The 22,524-nt window shown below is 39.7% G+C and overlaps 2 protein-coding genes across 4 annotated transcripts; one reads left to right on the top strand and one right to left on the bottom strand.

Annotated features, from left to right (window-relative positions):
* Positions 1-2,654: 2,654 nt before the first annotated feature.
* On the bottom strand, positions 2,655-8,575 carry cmc4 (C-X9-C motif containing 4). Of its 3 annotated transcripts, none has more exons than XM_033030460.1 (3): positions 8,344-8,575; positions 5,953-6,017; positions 2,655-3,089 (listed from the first exon to the last, which is right to left on the bottom strand). In XM_033030460.1, the coding sequence occupies exons 2-3, from the start codon at positions 6,008-6,010 to the stop codon at positions 2,977-2,979; spliced, it is 171 nt and encodes a 56-aa protein (XP_032886351.1). In that variant the 5' UTR covers positions 6,011-6,017; positions 8,344-8,575; the 3' UTR covers positions 2,655-2,976. The 3 variants fall into 3 exon arrangements, with proteins under 3 accessions (XP_032886351.1, XP_032886352.1, XP_032886350.1); XM_033030461.1 differs by having other exon boundaries at positions 8,388-8,516; XM_033030459.1 differs by having other exon boundaries at positions 8,404-8,512.
* Positions 8,560-21,781, top strand: brcc3 (BRCA1/BRCA2-containing complex subunit 3). Its single transcript, XM_033030456.1, has 8 exons — positions 8,560-8,804; positions 11,773-11,892; positions 12,700-12,787; positions 15,051-15,139; positions 16,228-16,283; positions 16,647-16,778; positions 18,608-18,651; positions 21,193-21,781. Exons 1-8 carry the CDS (start codon positions 8,700-8,702, stop codon positions 21,342-21,344), a joined length of 786 nt encoding a protein of 261 aa, XP_032886347.1. The 5' UTR covers positions 8,560-8,699; the 3' UTR covers positions 21,345-21,781.
* The last annotated feature ends 743 nt before the right edge of the window (positions 21,782-22,524 follow it).

The following is a 22,524-nucleotide window of genomic DNA, read 5'->3' on the forward strand; positions in this document are numbered from 1 at the left end:
AGATTTTATTCTAATTGTGCCCTTTTAAATGTCTTGATTAAACAAGATAATCTGAATGCAGGCAGGCAATGCAGCCCTGAACCAGATACATGCTGAAATGCAGCCTGTTCAATAAACTGGTGTCCAATCGGGACAGACATCTAATTACAGACAGAATTACATGACTAATTTTGTATTTCTCCCAGCCATAGTGTACACACAATAAGCCTCCATGTTTATTAGTTAAGATCTTCCTTTTTCTTGCTCAGAAAAAAGAACATAGCAGCAAGATTAGATATTGGTCCTCTGATAGTTGTATGATTTTGACCAATATCTCTCTCAATACCATATTCCTGCTCTGCCATTTCTACTGATGCTTTGTACCCATAAATCTATCTACTTGTTCCTAAATAAATTCAGCAACTTGGCTTCCACTACGGGCTGGGGTTAGGGCATTTTTTGAAGATATTCCCAGCCAAGGGAAACATAATCCCTGTTTCATCTTGTCAACATTTCACCATTTCAATGCAATCCCCCTCATTAACCTCCAATGACTGGAAGAATATTTCTCCTCCCTACAAGACTCAATGATTGATTATACAGAGAAATGTTCATAAAATGTCACATGCCATTCAGAATTAGACCTTTCCTTAAACCATTTATTAAAATGGTCAACAGAAACTCAGTTTGTAAAACTGCAAGGTCAATGCAAAGGGTGAATTTTCTAAAGCTCATTTTGTACTCCATGGAATCCACAATGTTCTGTTGTATTTTACATATATTCTTAAATATAATCAGATGCCAGGGTTAGTGATGCCAATGTCAATTCCAGTGCTATACCCTACCATTCAATTAAATGTCAGGATTTAACCTGAGCCACAGTATGTGTGCCATTATGCTACCCATTAGTGTCAATTCACCAGTCTGATGGGCAGAATGCACATGCACTTTCACTTCTCAGAATCTGATCAGCATAGTATCTCCAACACAGCACATATTTACTAAATATTGAACCCATTAGGTTAAAACTGATAAAACCAAAACAGTGTAACATGCTTGTTATTGTGTTGGTTGTTAATGCTGCAAGATCTGAAACCAGTCAAGCCACATATCCCAACCTCTGTTTTAATTCCAAACAGGGAAAGTGGACTATGGTTTAATTTCTTTGAAACATCATGATGAAAAACAACAGGAATTAGAAATCAAAGGTAGACACAAAATGCTGGAGTAACAGCAGGTGAGGCAGCATCCATGGAGAGAAGGAATGGGTGACATTTTGGGTCGAGACCTTTCTTCAGACTGATGTTGGGGAGCGGGGGGCGGGACAAAGATAGAAAGTAGGCGGAGACAGTAGGACTAGTAGGAGAACTGGGGAAGGGGGAGCGGAAGGAGAGAGATAGCAAGGGTTATCTGAAGCTATAGAAGTCAACATAGGGATTAGAAATTCTGCTTCTATCCTGGCTATTTTTCTGGGTGAGGAAGATCCTTCAGAAAACTCCTTTCAATGAACTGACCTTTACAGTAAATTTTAGTTATGATTTTGCATCAAAAACAAAGTTAACTGGACAGAGTGGCCTAGTTGTACTAATTTCTGACAAAGTATTTGGCGATGCCACTTTTCTATAGCCACTAATGTCTCAAAGTTGAGAGAAGAACAGATGGACATCTACCTCTATTATTTAGCCATTTCCAGTACAGATTAAATGAAAGCAGATATAATTTATCTAATTTAGGCATTCAGATGTGCCTGAACATAGTAAAGGGTGTTTTGTGATTACTACATTGCATTTCTGCTTTGCTTTATAATCAATGTATAATTTATACATTATGGATAGTTTGCCTCCACAGGGATAGTATTGTTACTACATATTTACGCTCAAGGATCAAATAATTGTTTCATATTCCCTTATGACATTGGAGGCCATTTGGCCATGAAATCTAGAAAGCATAGCAGTCAGTCAAATTGACCCATAAATCCCATTCCCCCACTTATTTCCCTGTAGACTATTCTTTCACAGATGTTCATCAATTCCATCTACCCATCCGATTTTCCTGCCACCTATAAAACACAGGACAATTTAGAGTATCCAATTAACAAGTCTTTTGGTTATGGAAGGAAACAAGAGAATGAACGGCTGCCCAAGCAATACCATGTGGTTGCATCACGGCCTGGTTCAGCAACTTGAACGCCCAATATTGCAAAAGGTAGTGAACATTGCACACTCTGTCACGGGTACTGACCTCCCTACCAAAGGAATTGTCGCTTCCTTAAAAAGGCAGCTAGCATCATCAGATACCCACAGCATCGTAGTCACGCTCTCATTTATTTCCTGCCACCAGAAAGAAGATATAGAAGCCTGAAACTAGCGTCCAGGTTCAGGAACATCCTTACAACCATCATCAGGCTATTAAACACTACAACCTCCAAATAAGTTCCCAACTACCTGCACTCCTTGTGGTGAGGGAGGTCCCACTGGGCTCTCAGTGACGGGATTTCAAGATTCTGACCCAGCGTCTGGGCAGTGATGTCAATTGGGGGGGAAATCCATACTTGGTTATCGCGGACAATCGGCAATAACGAACACTCCGCCCCCCCTCCCATGGTCTGTTATAACGAGGGTTTACTGGACAGAATTTTGTTGTTTATTGTGTTTACAGAGTACTACGTTTACATGTCTGTTGCAAGTAAGAATTTAATTGTTCCATTTCAGAATATGTGGCAATAAAACACTCAATCCATTCAGTAAAGCTTACCAAGAATTAATGCATTGTTGATGGCCATCTACAATTTTAATACATAATGGAATAAACATACAAAATGGCAACATATTATGATTTAATATTTGACTGGAAACAAATTTCAAGACATCACTGCACTCGTGATCCCCAATTGCCGATCCTGGATTGTCATGTTATTCTGATTTATAGTTTCCTGCTGTCCTGGGATAATCTGACACGGCGTGGCTGAAACCAGGGTTTACAGCCAGTGAATAGCCATCAGCTCTTTTTCAAAAAACCCGAACAGCACACTGACGCTTTTGCATGTATCTTACAGCACCTATACATATCTTGGATCACGTGTTGACATTTGCTTTCTTGATAGTGGTGAGCTGTAAAAGAAACAAATTAAATGTGATCCGAAGCATACATTTAGCTCCCCATCATTCATCTCAACTACTGCTCTTTGTGAAGGGGGAGGGGTTAACCAAATTTTCTATTAATTACTGGTATAATGCCACTGAAGTGACTGGATGATGCTGAGGCTCTAAACTTGCCTTTTGGTCACAATGGCTTTGACAGTCAAGTAGCCAGCCTTCTTACTTGAGTCAAGATATTGTGTGACGGTTTACTCTTTAAACATTAAACTGAGTCTGGAAAGGCCATCAATCTGGAAAAGGGATTGTTGAAATAAGTGATGATCCAATTGGGTCTGTAGAAAATCTAATTATTACAATGTTACCAAACCAGAAATCCCATTGTGAAGGACCAATGCATCTAGTTATGAGGTTTCTAATTAATGAATTATTTTGGTAATCACTTTTGAAAGGATAATGAATAATGCTACAACATCATCAGGAACGGGGTACTGATTTTAGATACACACAAAAGCCTGAGGAAGGGTCACGGCCAGAACATTACCTATTCCTTCTCTCCAGAGATGCTGCCTGTCCTGCTGGAGTTAGTCCAGCATTTTGTGTCTACCTTTGATTTAAACCAGCATCTGCAGTTCTTTCCTACTGATTTTAGATGATAAGCCATGATCATATGGAATGGCGGTGCTGGCTCAAAGGGCCGAATGGTCTAATCCTACACCTATTTTCGATTTCCTCATTCAGACTGTTCGAATTGGTGGAAAGGTGTCAGCCTCGATAACAACCAGCACGGGAGCACCTCAAGGCCGCGTGCTCAGCCCCTGCTGTACTCACTCTATACTCATGACTGCGTAGCCGGTCATAGTGCGAACATCATCATCAAGTTCGCTGACGACACCACTGTTGTGGGACGTATCACTGATGGGGACGAGTCAGAGTATAGAAGAGAGATCGACCGACTGACCAAATAGTGCCAGCACAATAACCTGGCCCTCAACACCAGCAAAACCAAGGAACTGATTGTGGACTTTGGAAGGGGTAGGATGGGGACCCACAGTCCCGTTTATACCAACGGGTCGATGGTGGAAAGGGTCAAGAGCTTCAAATTCCTGGGTGTGCACATCTCTGAAGATCTCTCCTGGTCCGAGAACACTGATGCAATTATTAAGAAAGCACATCAGGGCCTCTACTTCCTGAGAAGATTACGGAGAGTCGGTATGTCAAGGAGGACTCTCTCTAACTTCTACAGGTGCACAGTAGAGAGCATGCTGACCGGTTTCATCGTGGCTTGGTTCAGCAACTTGAGTGCCCAGGAGCGGAAAAGACTACAAACAGTAGTAAACACTGCCCAGTCCATCATTGGCTCTGACCTGATGTGAGGTTATCCATTTTGGTGGCAAAAACAGGAAAGCAGACCATTATCTAAATGGTGGCCGATTAGGAAAAGGGGAGATGCAGCGAGACCTGGGTGTCATGGTACACCAGTCATTGAAAGTAGGCATGCAGGTGCAGCAGGCAGTGAAGAAAGCGAATGGTATGTTAGATTTCATAGCAAAAGGATTTGAGTATAGAAGCAGGGAGGTTCTACTGCAGTTGTACAGGGTCTTGGTGAGACCACACCTGGAGTATTGCGTACAGTTTTGGTCTCCAAATCTGAGGAAGGACATTATTGCCATAGAGGGAGTGCAGAGAAGGTTCACCAGACTGATTCCTGGGATGTCAGGACTGTCTTATGAAGAAAGTCTGGATAGACTTGGTTTATACTCTCTAGAATTTAGGAGATTGAGAGGGGATCTTATAGAAACTTACAAAATTCTTAAGGGGTTGGACAGGCTAGATGCAGGAAGATTGTTCCCGATGTTGGGGAAGTCCAGGACAAGGGGTCACAGCTTAAGGATAAGGGGGTAATCCTTTAAAACCGAGATGAGAAAAACTTTTTTCACACAGAGAGTGGTGAATCTCTGGAACTCTCTGCCACAGAGGGTAGTTGAGGCCAGTTCATTGGCTATATTTAAGAGGGAGTTAGATGTGGCCCTTGTGGCTAAAGGGATCAGGGGGTATGGAGAGAAGGCAGGTACGGGATACTGAGTTGGATGATCAGCCATGATCATATTGAATGGCAGTGCAGGCTCGAAGGGCCGAATGGCCTACTCCTGCACCTAATTTCTATGTTTCTATGACCTCCCTACAATCGAGGGGATCTATCGCAGTCGCTGCTTCAAAAAGGCTGGCAGCATCATCAAAGACCCACACCATCCTGGCCACACACTCATCTCCCCGCTACCTTCAGGTAGAAGATACAGGAGCCTGAAGACTGCAAAGTCCAGGTTCAGGAATAGCTACTTCCCCACAGCCATCAGGCTATTAAACTCAACTCTTACAAAACTCTGAACATTCATAGCCCATTATCTGTTTATTTGCACTTTATCTGTTTATTTATTCATGTGTGTATATATTTATATAATGGTATATGGACACACTGATCTGTTCTGTATTATTCATGCCTACTATATTCTGTTGTGCTGAAGCAAAGCAAGAATTTCATTGTCCTATCTGGGACAAATGACAATAAACTCTTGAATCTTGAATGTTTCCATGTTTCTAATATTTCTATATCAGGTTTGAAAGGTAAACCACACCTGACCAAGGGGCATTGTTCAACTGAAATTTTGTGTCCTGTGATTTACAAGCTGTACTTAAAGCTGCTAATTTTGCAATAACTGCGTGATGCTGTTCAATAAAAACAAATTACATTAGTCGAGATCTCAATGAGATGAAACAGTTGTGTAATAAAGTAATTCATGATAGAAGATATAGAATACAAGATGAATGTCCAACTAGCAAGAGCAAAGCGTATTAAAAGAAATGGGAAGAGACTCACCTTTTAGACATTTCTGTATTTCACAGGCTTGTTTTTTGCAGGGATCTTTGACGGGCATTGTGTGCCTGAGAAAGCAAGAGAAAAAAAGCCATTTGTAACTTTTTCCAATTTTAATACAATTATCTCACTTCTGTCGTTACTTCTGGAGGGCTGATCCTCTTCTATCCAAAGCAATTTAAACACCTTTTACACATTTGGCGATATCAAGAATCATATGTTGAAACAGTGAAAGTAAAGCTAGATAAACCACCTGACATCATTAACATAAGCACCTGATTCAGACACGGCAAAGTTGTTTCCAGCTTGTTCCAGTATAACAAATTCTCCCCACAAAATTTAGGGATAGTTGATTGAATTGGGAGTCACAAGTTTGCAACTGCCTTACATAATCACACTCCCAGCATCAAAAGTTACACATTACTCCATACTATTATAGGTAGACAAAAATGCTGGAGAAACTCAGCGGGTGAGGCAGCATCTATGGAGCGAAGGAAATAGGCAACGTTTCGGGTCGATACCCTTCAGACTGATGTGAGGGTGGGGTGGGGGGCGGGAAGAAGAAAGGAAGGAGAGGAGCCAGTGGGCTGAGGGAGAGCTGAGAAGGGGAGGAGAAGGTAGGGACTATCTGAAATTAGAGAAGTCAATGTTCTTACTGCTGGGGTGCAGACTGCCCAAGCGAAATACGAGGTGCTGCTCCTACAATATACGGTGGTCCTCACTCTGGCCATGGAGGAGGCCCAGGACAGAAAGGTCAGATTCGGAATAGGAGGGGGATCGATAGCATCTCTCAAACTCAAGGCCTCTAACACCAAGAAGTATTAAAGCAGCAAGAAAGTGGGAACTCGTGATATGCAAATTTACCTTTGAGCTGTGGAAATAGTCAATCCTCCAAATCATTCATCCAAATCCTGCCACTGTGCCAAGTTATGCTGCATGTATATCTAATACAAAAATTCCAAATATTTAGAGAACAATTTATTACCCCTCAGGTACACGGTGCCCAAGAAGAACAAGATAATATGCTTCAATGGCTACTGACTGGTGGCACTCATGTCTATTGTGATGTACTGCTTTGAGAGATTGGTTATCACACAAATCAACTACCTCAGTAGATGGGCAACGGATGTGATCTCACTGGACCACTTGGCCAACAGGAAGACATGAGTGAGGCTGTTATTTGTTGTTGTTCAACACCATCATCCCTTCTAAACTCGCCATCAAACTGGGCCTCTGGTCCTCCCTATGCAACTAAGTCATTGAATTCTTCATTGGCAGACCTCAGTATGGATTGGCAATGCCTCTTTGATGATTGTTAGCATCTCAGCATTGTGTGCTCAGTGCTCTGCCTTACTTTATCTATATTCATGATTGTGTAGCCAGACACATCTCCAACACCATCTTTAAATTCTCTGTTGATAGTAATCTTTTTGGATGAATAATGTTTAATGATGTCAAATTACAGAAGGGAGATCGACAATCTGGTTGAGTGGTGCCTGAACAATAATCAATGTTAGCAAGACCAAAGAGCAAATTGATGATTTCAGGAAGGGAAGGCCGAGGGACCGTGTACTGGGCTTCACTGGCAGGATGGTGGTGGAGGTCAACAGCTTCACGCTTCTGGGTGAACATATCTCTGATCTGTCCTGGGCCCAGCCCCTAGATGCCATCACAAATGAGCTCATGAACGCACTACTTGCTCAGATTTTGAGGAGATTTGGCATCTTGTCAGATACTCTATTGAACTTCTAGTGTACGATGGAGAGTAGACTGACTGAATGCCTCACAGCCTGGTTTGGAAATTCAAAATCACTGGAACAAAGTAGGTTGCAGAAAGTGGTGGATATTGCCCAGTCCATCAGTGATTGCAACCATCCTATCTATGCCCCAGCCCTATCATTTTGTTTATATTATTATCCCTATCAGTCCCTTCCCTCAGAGTCCTCTGCTCCATGGCAAACCCAGCCTATTGTCAGGAAATTTAGATATTATAGATCATAGTAGGGAAGAAAAGAACTGAGGTTCCAGTCAGGAAATACAAATGGCAAAAATATATGTAAAGATGGCATTGCCTGTGAACAATCGGGGGAAGGAAAGAGATGTCATTTTTGGAGCACAATTCAAAACTTTTAGTGTACTCCTAAATCGGACTGAACCACCTCTCGCCGCTAATGTCACAAACATTGCCAAAGAATTTACAATATGCTACAAAGAAAATGTTAACAATCGTTTCTGATCTACAATCTGCTGTATGTATACTTATTAAAATGAATAATACTGGAAAATACAGCATTTTTGCAGCTTCTTAGGGTCTCTAATTGCAAAAGTCGCAAAAGTTAATCACTAGCTGATTTTGTCGTATTAATAAAAGATCCATAGATCCATTACATTTACCTTAACTTGCATTTCAGCTGCGATACATTTTGCACCAACCAGACCCGGAGATAGTGTCACATAAAACTCGGCTCGTGTTCGTCCATGAAGGAATCGATGAGAAGTTAAAATTACAATCTTCTCAAACATCTGATACCACGAGGAACACTGTGTTCGCTCCGTAGAAAGTAAAGGCCGTGCATTGCCACTTGTTGTTGGTGTCCCAGCCGCAGCTTCAGTGGGAGATTGTCCCGGAACCTGGTGGCGGGCCGCGTTTTCCAGCCGACGTCGGCCGATTCCTCCGTTGCCGGGGATGAAGAATATCCGGTTTCAATAAATCGAGTTTAGATTTGATTTGCAGCAGTTACCGGGAGGACATGGCGGTGTGCGGGGTCCACCTGGATTCTGATGCTTTCCTTGTCTGTTTGAATCACGCTCTGTCCACGGAAAAGGAGGAAGTGATGGGACTCTGTATTGGAGAGGTACAGATCCCTTAGCAACCAGGCCCGGCGGCCGTCACCTTAGCAACCGCGCGCCCCTCAGACTAACCAAGGCCTCACCTTGGCAACGGGGCCGGGGCCGCTCACCCCGGCGTCGGCGTCTGGTACCCGGCCTCGGGCAGAACAATACAAACCATCGCCTTCGGTACGGAGGCAGTGCCCTTGGAACCAGGCCTGGGGCTATTGCAAAGGCCGAGGCAGCAGTCATGGCCTGATTCCCACTGCAATATCTCCATCAATGGGCGACAAAAGGGAGACCACTTGCCCCCATCCTGTGCTGGCGTCAGGAAAAAAGTTCCCCCCAGTTAATGAGCAAGTAATCTTAACCCAGCCGAGGCCGATAAAACAGGGGGCGAGTAGACAATCCATTTCATGAGCTCCCTGGAGAAATAGTACTGACCGTCCTTATTGACTCAATTTGATTGTAAATTTAATAGATTAGATGAAGAAAATAACATTTTGAAAACAGTACAGGAATAAGATGACGCTCGATGTATGGCAGAAGCAGGTGACGCTTTCTTAGCAGAAGCAGGCTACTATAGACTAATCATTTCCAAAATATTTCCCCATATGAATTTTCAATGTACGTCATTGTAAACCAATAAGTACAGAGTAATTGCTTCGATTATATCAAAACTCCATTGTCGCATCATCATAGTCTTGGATGGTAGAAGGAGAATAAGATGGATCTTTATTTTTAATCAATCTCATCAACTTTGCTATAACTTTCCACATTTCTCTCATATTGATATAGTTAATTTCTGGAATCCTCCCTTCACATCCTTTTCCATCTATCTCCAATTCTTGCGACAGGTTTGTGATCACCGCTACTTTGACTACACTTCATTTACCTCAGTCTGAAGAAGGGTTTCAGCCCGAAACGTTACCTATTTCCTTCGCTCCATAGATGCTGCTGCACCCGCTGAGTTTCTCCAGCATTTTTGTGTACCTTCATTTACCTCAGTTCCTTTGATGACCCCTTTCCATTTTCTTATGTCCTTGTCATGTCATTGACAATGCCATCTTCCATACACCTTACAAAGGATATATCTTTCATTGTAACGAGAGTTTCCTGTAATTTACAGGATTCATAAAAGTAACAAATCAATTTCCAACATATCTGATCTTCCTTCATTCCTTCCATCCCAGAATGATGATAGGTGTCCTGGTTCTTGCTTTCTAGTTTCTATACAATAGAACACTATTTCAGCCATTTCTTGCATCTCTGGTGAATTACCATCTTGCCTTCCCTGCCGTGTGAGAGTTGTGCAACCAGTGCACCTTTTACCTTTTGCTGCTGTTCAGAGTCCCTAAACATGTATGATAGGTAGAGAGATACATCGTAGAAACAAACCTTTTGGTTCATCGAGGTCACGTTGACCATCAATCACCCATTTACATTAATCCTATACTAATCTAATCTAATTTTAGCCATCCAGATTATTATTAATGCCACAAAATTCTACCAGTCACCTATGCAATAGAGGCTATTTCCACTGGTCAATTAACCTACAAGCCTGCATGTCTTGTTGATATGTGGGGAAACCAGAGCACTGTGAGGAACCCCATGTAATCACAGGAGTAGATGTACATTCCACACAGACAGCATCTGAAGTCAGGATTGAACCCAGGTCTCTGGCACTCTGAGGCAGTGACTATCAGCTGCACCACTGTGTTTACAGTGAAAAGACAATTCAATTGATTCATCTTAATTTACTGTATTATATTCAAAGCTAATTATATAATCAATGATTTACATTGGGGAGACCAATTGCAGAATAGATGACCACAGTGGAATACTATAACTCAGCTCATTTGTGTGACCTTGAGCTTCTGATAACCAATAATACCTTTAACTTTCAGTCTTAGTAGCCTGACCTTCCTATGTTAGGCTCCTCTGCTGATCCAGTAACGCTTGATGTGTTTTTTGTATTATATAACAGCTTTCCGGGCTCAATTTTTTTCCTAATATCTGCAATCCACATATGGACCTCTTTTTGCCTCTTAACTCATCATCACACTCTTTCACCTACACACCCATTCCTTTTGTTATTTAATCTGGGAAACATAAAATTTTCTTTGATCAATTTAATCTTCCAGGGCTCTTTGGATAGAGGGTTGTTTCCAAAGAACTGGGGAGTAGCAATTACCTGTAACATTCCCTTGTTCAAAAAATGAAGTAAGGAGTTAACATTTACCTCATCAATGTGGGTAATGCAGCTAATGTGGTGTACATGGACTTCCAGAAAACACACATTAGGCCTAGTATCAAAGTTGAAGCACATGACATAAAAGGTTGTTTCCCCCCAGTATGTCATTAATAATAGCTGACGCCCCAGTACTGATCCTTTTCAAAATCCATGAGTAAAACCTTACAATTGAAAGTGATTAATTAATCCCAGGTTTATTTTTTCATGCCCTTTAACCATTTTATCCATGCATAGAGGAGCAGCACCTCATATTTCGCTTGGGTGGTTTACACCCCAGTGGTATGCTCCAATTTCAGGTAGCTCTTGCTTTCTCCTTCCCCTCCCTTTCCTAGCTTTCCCACAGCCCACCGTCTCTGCCGCTTCCTTTCTTCTTCCAGTCCCCCCCCCCACCCCCACATCAGTCTGAAGAAGGGTCTCGACCTGAAACGTCAACTATTCCTTTGCTCCATGGATGCTGCCTCACCCGCTGAGTTTCTCCAGCATTTTTGTCTACCTTCGATTTTTCCAGCATCTGCAGTTCTTTCTTAAACATTTTATCCATGCAAATCAGCGATCTATGACTGTAGATTTCTCATTTTGTGTAACAACCATAATGTGTCAGATTATTAAATGAAAATTCATTATTTGTTTCTCTGATTAATTGTGAGGCCAGTTTCCAGAAATGAGAGAATGTTGTATAAATTTGAAAGGCTCAGAATTAAATCAAAATATAATTGGTGAATCCCTTTATATTTTCTTAGGTTGACACAAGCAGGATTGTTCACATTCATTCAGTTATTATCCTCCGTCGCTCAGATAAGCGCAAAGATCGGGTGGAAATTTCGCCAGAGCAACTATCTGCAGCCTCTACTGAAGCTGAGATATCCTTTCAGTGATCACACAATGGAGATTGCTATGGTGAAGGGTTCTGCATTTATAAAGCTTCTTATTATTTTTGTTTAGAGTGTCCAACATTTCTCGCTGCAAATATTATCAGATAATGTTTTTTCCCATCTGTTATCAGGCAACTGAACCATCTTATCACCAACTGGAGAGTGGTCCTGACCTACCATCTTCCTCATTGGAGACCCTCTTTAATCGGACGTTACTGTTCTTTATCTTGCTCTAAACGTTATTCTCTTCATCCTGTATCTGTACACTGTGGATGGCTTGAATGTAATCATGTATATAGTCTTATCTACTGACTGGATAGCCCGCAACAAAAAGCTTTTTCATTGTACCTTAGTACATATGATAATAATAAACTGAACTAAACTAATTTGTTCATGTTTCCACAAGGTAAGTAACTTTGAATCCAGAATCTTTATTAGATAGCCCCAGATTGAATACATGCATTTGATATGTGTAAACAAAAGACAAGGATTGCAGACCTAAACATATCACAAATGGAGATATTTACTGAATTAAATTTCCAAAGGATTCAGGCTACAATAGCAAAATATGATGCAGACAATTATTAATGTTTTATTTCTGGAGAGAAAATCATTCACAACTTTATTTTCTTTGTAAATCTCTGAAGGTATTTTGTGTGCATTAAGGTGTTACTATGAGAGGGATCCGAGAATGTTTTTCCTACTTGGAGATTGCAGTGTTCAGGCTTTCTAGAGAAGAATCTCTCAGAAACATAAGTGATTCTACTTTAATTTATAATCTTTGACCAGTTGCACAGATTAGCTGATATGACTGGCCACCCAATGAGAGTGGTGGGATGGTACCATTCTCATCCACATATCACCGTATGGCCTTCTCATGTAGGTAAGTAAATGAAGGAAGTGAGCATTGAGTAAATATGAGCTAATGTGCACTGTGAACATTAAAAAAAAAATTGTAATTATTTTTTGCACCTCACTGACATCCAATTTCATTCATGTTAACAGCTCCCTCGTATGGATTTTAACTTTCACTGGATGATAAACTTAACATTTGTTCATTATATATCCTGGAAACATTCAGCAGGTCAGGCAGCATCTTTGCAAATAAAAACCGAGCTAATATTTCAGGACAAAGACCTTTTATCAGAACAAGGAAGGGCAAACAGTTTGCCTTTAAGTAACAAAGAGGGTGGGGAAGAGATGAATGGTACAAAGAGAATTTCTCTGATCAGGTGAATCCACTGGTGCGGTGGAGATGAGTTGTAAACCAACTCATCAGATGTATGGTTTAACGTGGGCAGTTAGCGAAATAATTTGAACAAAGGAACATAGAAGTAATGAAATGAGAGTGGGAGTGAATACAAAAGTTGCAAAATGTGGAGCTGTGGGACATGCTTTGCTAATAGAGAAAAACAAGCAGAGTCCATATCACAAATGGAGAGGTCAGTTCTAATGCACCCAGTAAGCAAGTTAACTAAAGAAGTATAATTTGATATTGACTCTAAAAGGATGCTTAGATGGAAGATGAGGTGCTGGTCATCAGCCTTACACAGGACTTTGTTATACCAATGCTGGAGATTAGGCCAGATTAAACTTTGCCAGTAAATTATCTGTTATCCTCCTACAATACTGCTTCAGATTCAAATTATAACCATATAACAATTACAGCACGGAAACAGGCCATCTCGGCCCTTCTAGTCCGTGTCGAACACTTACCCTCACCTAGTCCCATCTACCTGCACTCAGACCAGAACCCTCCATTCCTTTCCCGTCCATATACTTATCCGATTTATTTTTAAATGATAAAATCGAACCTGCCTCCACCACTTCCACTGGAAGCTCATTCCACACAGCTACCACTCTCTGAGTAAAGAAGTTCCCCCTCATGTTACCCCTAAACCTCTGTCCCTTCATTCTCAAATCATGTCCTCTTGTTTGAATCTTCCCTACTCTCAATGGAAAAAGCTTATCCACGTCAACTCTGTCTATCCCTCTCATCATTTTAAAGACCTCTATCAAGTCCCCCGTTAACCTTCTGCGCTCCAAAGAATAAAGATCTATCTTGTTCAACCTTTCTCTGTAACTTAGGTGCTGAAACCCAGGCAACATTCTAGTAAATCTCCTCTGTACTCTCTCTATTTTGTTGACATCTTTCCTATAATTTATCGGCCAAAATTGTACACCATATTCCAGAATTGGCCTCACCAATGCCCTGTACAATTTTAACATTACATTCCAACTTCTATACTCAATGCTCTGATTTATAAAGGCCAGCACACCAAAAGCTTTCTTTACCACCCTATCTACATGAGATTCCACCTTCAGGGAACTATGCGCAGTTATTCCTAGATCCCTCTGTTCTCCTGAATTCCTCAATTCGCTACCATTTACCATGTACGTCCTATTTTGATTTGTCCTACCAAGATGTAGCACCTCACACATCAGCATTAAACTCCATCTGCCATCTTTCAGCCCATTCTTCCAAATGGCCTAAATCTCTCTGTTGACTTTGAAAATCTACTTCATTATCCACAACACCACCTATCTTAGTATCATCTGCATACTTACTAATCCAATTTACCACACCATCATCCAGATCATTGATGTATATGACAAACAACAGTGGACCCAACACAGATCCCTGAGGCACCCCACTAGTCACCAGCCTCCAACCTGACAAACATCCACCATTATCCACCATTACTCTCTGGTATCTCCCATTCAGCCACTGTTGAATCCATCTTGCTACTCCACTATTAATACCCAACCATTGAACCTTCTTAACCAACCTTCCATGTGGAACCTTTCCAAAGGCCTTACTGAAGTCCATATAGACAACACCCACCACTTTACCCTCATCAATTTCCCTAGTAACCTCTTCAAAAAACTCAAGAAGATTAGTCAAACATAACCTTCCAGGCACAAATCTATGTTGACTGTTCCTAATCAAATATATATTATCTCTAAGTATCCTTTCCATTAATTTGCCCACCACTGACGTCAAACTAACAGGTCTATAATTGCTAAATTATATTGAAAAACTTTACCTGCAATATCTTGAGCTTTTAGCTTGGTTACCATGTGTTGTACCTGTTGTAAAATTTGCTCATGAAACAACATTTATTTGCTCTATTTCTCTCTATCAGATGTCCGAACTCAGGCCATGTACCAGATGATGGACCAGGGTTTTGTAGGGCTTATCTTTTCTTGTTTCATTGAAGACAAGAACACTAAGGTTTATATAAGTTTTTATTCTTTTGTGTGCTGATCCAGACATCAATGTTCATTGCTTCCCCAAAGAGATGGAGAGAAAGCCATTGTGTTTATTGTTGGTTTAACTGTCTGGCTATATAATGATATTGGTGTAACTGTTAATGATAGACTAAAAGTGAAAAAGCACAAATTATATATGTACAATTGTGATTGATAAAACTAACACAAATTTTGGAAATCAGAAATACAAAAAAAAAAGAAATGTTGAAAGACCTCTCCTGCTTTTAATCATTTGAGAATGTTTTATTAGTTTTAATATATGATTGTATAATATAATTTAAAGAAGAACAAGTTATCTGGCCAACATTTAGTCAATCTACAAAAGCAAGTTAATTGATCAATCTATTTAAACTTCTTGTGTTTGCTAGCGACAACACAAAATCCATCTCAGCAGTCAGTGACTAAAACATGTGGAATGTCCCATGGACATGACAAACCATCTAAAAGCATGTTGCTTCCTTTTTTTCAAATCTTGCTTGACATGCAATGCATTTTCTATTTGAGAGACATCAGAGAAATAGAAAGAAACATGTTGGCACCCCCTGGCAGTATCAAATGTGGTTGCAGCAACTATTTCACAGATAAAAAAGTTCTCTGCAAGTTTTCCTAAGAAGGAAACCTTCATTCCAAACTTAATTTCCCAGATCAACTTTCCTCATTGCCTGAATAATGTGACTGCTAATTAGTAAGAACTTGAACAGTCTTGGGCTTGATATTATTCCAAGCATTTTCAGCTATCGGAAGATGGGGCACTTTCATCACTTAATCCCCTGTGGATTTGAAAAAGGAAGTATGAACAGAATTTTTTTTGTCATTATGTTCTACTCCAAAGCAAAGTTGAACAATCCCTAGCTGCTTTCCTTCATGATTAATACCATACCAATAAGTAGCATGTTTATTTTAACAGTTAATGATTAAGCTCCAAACATTTTTATTTTTATTTATTAAAATAATTAATTTTTCTAAATAAAACCTATGTTTAATAGCTTATTGAAAATGTATGTAACATGTATAAAGAATACATTTTGTCTTTCTCCTTGCTTGTTTCAGACTGGTCGAGTTCTTTACACCTGTTTCCAGTCAATTCAAGCGCAAAAAGGTTCTGAGTGAGTATAATCAAATATATGTCATTATGTTAAACAATATTTATTAACGGTCGTGGTTCTTGATGTATTCTAATGAATGTTAGTAACATGAGGGAACGCTCGGTGAGTGAATGGAAACAATGATATGTTCTTGCACTCATTTTACAGTAACTCAGTCTGGAATTGATGACTTGCTTTCTCTGACAGGTATTGAACTGGAGAATGAAATAAGCAATGTATAGCAGAAGACTTGTTCTCAAAATATATTGATGATGTTAGGGCTCTGCTTTAATCTTTAGTATACAAATATCATAAATCACGAGCTAATCTGAGGACCAGGAAAGCATAAGAACCCTATTAATGTTTTTAATCATTTTATATCAGGTATGAACGAATTGAAATCCCTATTCATGTCGTGCCACATGAAACTATTGGCAAGGTATGCCTGGAATCTGCAGTGGAACTTCCAAAAATTCTTTGTCAGGAAGAGCAGGATGCTTATAGAAGAATTCACAGGTAGGGTGCAAATGAAATACAACCAAGCTTAATACTACACACACACGCCATCTGTATGTACTCTGCCATGTTCATGGTTGAAAACATTATTCATACATTTCTTAATTGTAACATAACTATTTCAAGTCAAGTCAAATCAAGTTTATTCGTCACATACACATACTAGATGTGCAGTGAAATGAAAAGTGGCAATGCTTGCGGATTGTGCAAAAAATCAAACAAACAAACTACAAACAGAATGGAACAGAATTCACATATTACATATTTGTGGGAGGGAAGAAAAAGGAAAAAAAACAGCAATTTTAAAAAGACACCACACAACAGTAAAATGGTACAGTAAAGTTAGTCCCTGGAGTGATAGGAGTTTACAGCCCTAATGGCCTCTGGGAAGAAACTCCTTCTCATCCTCTCCGTTCTCACAGCATGTCAATTGAGGCGTTTGCCTGACCATAGCAGCTGGAACATTCCATTGCTGGGGTGGAAGGGATCTCCCATGATCATGTTGGAGTTGCACCTTCTGATGTATAGTTCTCCTCTCCCTCTATCCCCCCTCCTCCCCACTCTCCCGCCTCACCTCCCCCACTTTCCCCTCCCTCTCCCCTCCCTACCCACCTCCCTACCCCCTCCTCTCTCTCTATCCCCCTGCTCCCCCACTCCTCACCTCTCCCCTATCCCACTCCACCACTCTCCCTCCTCACCCCCCCACTGCCCTCCTCTCCCTCTATCCCCCCCACTCCCTACCTCCCCCACTCCCCCCTCCTATCCCACCCCCACCCACCCACACAATGAAAATCGCAATGTTTTTTTTGTAAATGAAACCTCTCCCCTATCTCACCAACCCCCCCCCCCCCCCCCCACAATGATAATTGCAGTCTTTTTTTGTAAATTAATCCTCCCCCCAAGGATTTGATAAAAAGTAAGTTTTTATGGAAAATCGCGATTTTTTTAATGAGTATCGGGATCCCATTGTGATATCATTGTGAATGAAAACGGAAGAATTTGAATAAACACATTTTTTTTGAAAATTGCGATTTTTTTGTAAGTGAGATTCAGGATTCCATTATGACGTCATACGCTGCTAACGAGCACTGCAAGTGGAAGTGATTTTTGTCAAAGTGGTTTTTGTAAAGTTTAAAACGTGACTAACTTGTAAATTATACCATCAATCTGAACGGATCTTGCACAGCGCACCACAGGACAATGGTGAGTAAGGTGGGCCAAAAATTGCAACGCTATCGTGGAGCGTTTTGTCGTAGTTTCGGGATCACACACACTCACACGCGCGCACACACACACGCACGCATACAAACAAACACGATGAGAGTTTCAGTAATATATAGATTACATATATACATCTGTAATTATGTAACCTGTATACAACCTATCTTCAATTTAGAAGTTCTGTTTATAGTACTGGTCAGTCCTGTATAGAGTAAAGGACATAAATTTAAAGCTCTTATGTGTTAGAAGTGGTTTACATGATGCTTCTATTAGTCACGTAAAAAAAAGATAATGAACACACCATTTTGTGAATAATTGCTTTTGAGATCACGTTCTATTTTCCTGCTTCATTTTTTATCAAACTCATGGTTCCAAGATGGAAAGTTTTGCATTGTTCGGGAAATGCTGTTACTCTTTGGTTACAATTTGTTAATCATGTTTGGAAATAAGTTTAGAATGTTGATAGCTGATTATATTTATAACTAGGACAGCATTTTATTGTCTGTTTGAAGTTTATTTATTTAGGTTTATTTATTTATGTTCTCAATAAATTCTTAATTTGAAGATGAAATTCTCTATGGAGTTGTAATTCTATATATTTTTTTCAGTCTGACACATCTGGATCCAATAACCAAGATTCATAATGGATCAGGTAGATAATGATTTAATGTGTTTAAAATGAAAGAAATTAACATTGAATGGTATAATGGAAGAGTTGGCGGCACGGGGGCGGCACAGTGGCGCAGCGGTAGAGTTGCTGCCTTACAGCGAATGCAGCGCCAAGACCTGGTTTGATCCAGACTACGGGTGCTGTCTGTACAGAGTTTGTACTTTCTCCCCATGACCTGCGTGAGTTTTCTCCGAGATCTTCGGTTTCCTCCCAGACTCCAAAGACGTACAGGTTTGTAGCTTAATCGACTTGATGAATGTAAAAATTGCCCCTAGTGTGTGTGGGATAGTGTTAATGTGCGAGGATTGCTGGGCGGCGTGGACTCGGGGGGCCAAAGGGCCTGTTTCCGCACTGTATCTCAAAACTAAACTAAACTAAACTAAAGTACTGTCAGAGACTTGTGGCATGCTCCTGAGGAAAGAATCCAAGTTTGTCTAAAGTCTGAAGAAGTGTCTCGACCAGAAACATCACCCATTCCTTCTCTCCAGAGATGCTGCCTGTCCCACTGAGTTACTCCAGCATTTTGTGCCTATCTTCAAATTTGTCCAAATCTCTTCATAACTAATATACTCCAATCCAGCCAATGTGCTGGTGAACCTCCTCTGCACCCTTCCAAAGTCTTCACATCTTACGTTTCTTTGATACTGTGTACTATACTAAGCCTCAATAAATTCAGTTCCATTCTAATAATGGAAATTTTAGTAGCAAAGTTCAACATGCAACTTTAGTGCTGGTGTTACTATCTGGCATGGTTGTCTTAGGCAACAGAGGATGAACGTTTACTGTGGTTTAACATTTTTACTATTGGTATTATTTTTGCATTCCTATGTGTAGTGTTCACAAACATGTACTATGCCATATTCAGATGCACCTTGAGTACTATAGCCATAAAACATTTTTTTTTCAATTGAAGAAGGTAGTACAATGTACTTGAGTGATTTGTAATGAAATCTATATTTTTGCCTGCAATGTAATGCGAGCATCATTGTAGCTATACCACAGATACATAGGTACCACATTATAGATGATAGAACTTGTGGCATAATTGAAATATGCTGGCAAATTCTGTGAAAATTACTTATCCAAACTAGTGTATATTGTTAACTAAGGAGAGGAAATGATTGAAGTACTTTCCCTCTGCATACGCAGAAAGGGGAATTATTTTTTCAGAGGTTAATGAAATAAATCATTGATTTTAAACATTGACTTTGTTTCTCTATCCAGCTGCTTGGCCTGTTGAATATCTCTAGAATTCTTGTTATTTCAAATTCCAGTTAGCACATTAATTTATATCTGAACTGTGGAGACAGCGCCTGTCCAGCATTATTGTGTATATTTTCTTTACTGTTGGTTAACTTCTTATCTGAATGCAGTTATTGATGTAACATGATTTCATGAACATTCCTTGAATGCTCATTATTTTCATAGGGACTGGATTATGGAGTGATGAAATGAGCCCTTCAGTCTAGAGAGGTGGAAAATGCCTTTATATTGGAGGGAAGGCACCAATAGTGTCTCTGAAAAGAAGAAAGGATGATTTGTTTTAGGTAGTTTCAAAAATTCAAACAATATTATCCCCATGGATCCCAGTCCCACAACACATGCATAGGGATGGGGGTCTTTATTTGGAAGGAATACAGTGCAGTATGTTGGAATTTTTGGAGGTTGTGTAGTGTTGGAGAAGTTGAGCCAAGAGAACCTAAGAGGGATGAAATAGAGCAAAGTAAGTGATGTTATGTGTGAGGAATTAATTGATTTTGTTGAAGGACTAAATTGGAATGTAATCAATTATCTATTGAGTTAATTGCATGGAGAGAAAAATATTTCACGTTACAGATAACATTTTCCGCATGCAAAAACTGTACACCATGCGGAAAATGTTATCTGTAACGTGAAATATTTTTCTCTCCATGCAATTAACTCAATAGATAATTGATTTTTTTTAAAGGTTAATTTTATATGGATTCACTTTATGTTAGTGTAAAATATTAAAACTACAGCCAAATATTTTGGCTTCTCTCAGCTTCTCACCCTTCTCTCATCTCTCACTGTCCCACTGTATAAGTTCTGAAACAAGAATTCAGATGCACAGAAAAATAAATTCTTGAATCAATAAAATACAGAGAGGAAACATCTAATACTAAAATAGAGACAATTTATATTCTGTAATAACCTCGCTGTGGTGTAAGATTGTTAATCACAATTGAAAATGAATGATTAACAAGGAATTAATGGGAATAAAAGATTTGGCTCTTATACATATCTCTAGCTATGCGAGAAGTACTATGGGTGTAATTCTGTACACACTTCATTGGGTTGGATAGATTATGAGTTTGGTGTACTTTATCCCAGTTTCAGGTGTTGCACCGTTGCACTAAAGAAATAATGTGTTTCTTAGGAACCTACAGTTTCATGCTTTAGATGCAAATTGTGCACTGATGGGGAATTCTTTGCTTTAAATATATATTTTTCTTTTAGGTTCCTTCACTGCAAATAAGTTAATTTTGATTTGATTTTCCCCAGTTTTCACAAAGAATCTGTGCAGCCAGATGTCATCTATTAGTGGTCCTCTGCTACAGTGGCTGGAGGATCGTTTAGATCAGAACAAACAGCACATCCTGGAACTTCAGCGGGAGAAAGAACAACTCCTCCAGGAACTAGCAGTCCTAAAATGAAAGGGATTGTAGGTGATGAGGGAAGATAAACGGAAAAGTGTAACCAGATTATCTTTTTCTGATGAGCAAAGAAGCCATTTGACTGCAACAAGCTGTGTAGCAAAGCTTTTGTATCAAGTTTGAGATCTCACTCAATGTATTACCTTTATTCAAGCCTGTCCAACAAATGGAAGGAAGCACACATTGGTTTTGGTTGGCTTTTACACCAAAAGGAAATGTTTCCAGTTATTGCTGGATATGCGTCCACATTTCTGGAAACCAGCACTGGGATCAATAGCTCTATTTATATCAAGTTATTGTTTGGACTAGTTTGCTGACAATATAAAATAATTATTCTTTCATTTGAACCACGTGGAAATAGAAGTTGGTTTAATTAATGTTACCTCTTGAGACCAAGGAATTTGTTGAGTACTTGATAAATTGTTAAAAAAAAGAAATGTCTACTTGTGTTTTTATTTGTTATTTACATTATAAAACTGAAATTTGAGGCATCTATTTGATACTATGATTTATTTAAATATAAATATCTAAAAATAATATGCCAAATTCAAGAGCTTGTGCATAATGTAGAACACATCTTTCAAAAACTCAAAAGGCATAAGACATATGTTATACTTATAAAGTGAAACTATTTATTTGTAATATTTCATCCCGTGAATGAATTTGGTGACTAGACAAAAGTCTATGTGAATAATTCTGTTCCCAACTTCAGAAATATTTAGGATGCATTGCCATTTAAAGTGTCAGGGTATCATCTGTGTGCATGGCATTGATTCATCTCTGCACTTTGGAACCTTTTAGTGATATTTGAATGGAATATTAACTTAGCCAAACACTATATCTTGGAATGTAGACACAAGGAATTGCAGATGCTGGTTTCCAAAAGAAAAAACAAAGTGCTGGAGTAACTCATCAGAACTTCAGTAAGAATTGAATATATTTTCCAGGAATTGATCATTTTCACATAATTATTGGACCTCCATGGAAAGTGATTTACAAACTTTTTTCCAATGTGCTGGCGTAACTCAGTGGGTCAGGCAGCCTTTCTGGAGGACGTGGATAGGTGATGTTTTAGGTTGAGACCCTTCTCCAGAGTCTGAAGAGTTGCATACCAATGTCCTCCGGAGATGCTGCCTGATCACTGAGTTTATTTGTAAATCAGCATCTGCAGTTCCTTGTA

Source organism: Amblyraja radiata, chromosome 12, assembly GCF_010909765.2.
Source record: "Amblyraja radiata isolate CabotCenter1 chromosome 12, sAmbRad1.1.pri, whole genome shotgun sequence".
NCBI lineage: Eukaryota > Metazoa > Chordata > Chondrichthyes > Rajiformes > Rajidae > Amblyraja > Amblyraja radiata.

Coding starts and splice junctions, on each gene's coding strand:
- cmc4 (XM_033030459.1), bottom strand. CDS start 8,429: ATGGACGAACACGAGCCGAGTTTTAT. Junction 6,018..8,403: donor GAACACGAGCCGAGTTTTAT/GTGACACTATCT, acceptor TTGCTTTCTCAG/GCACACAATGCCCGTCAAAG. Junction 3,090..5,952: donor AATACAGAAATGTCTAAAAG/GTGAGTCTCTTC, acceptor TTTCTTTTACAG/CTCACCACTATCAAGAAAGC.
- brcc3 (XM_033030456.1), top strand. CDS start 8,700: ATGGCGGTGTGCGGGGTCCACCTGGATTCTGATGCTTTCCTTGTCTGT. Junction 15,140..16,227: donor TTGAAGACAAGAACACTAAG/GTTTATATAAGT, acceptor TGCTTGTTTCAG/ACTGGTCGAGTTCTTTACAC. Junction 16,779..18,607: donor GCTTATAGAAGAATTCACAG/GTAGGGTGCAAA, acceptor TATTTTTTTCAG/TCTGACACATCTGGATCCAA.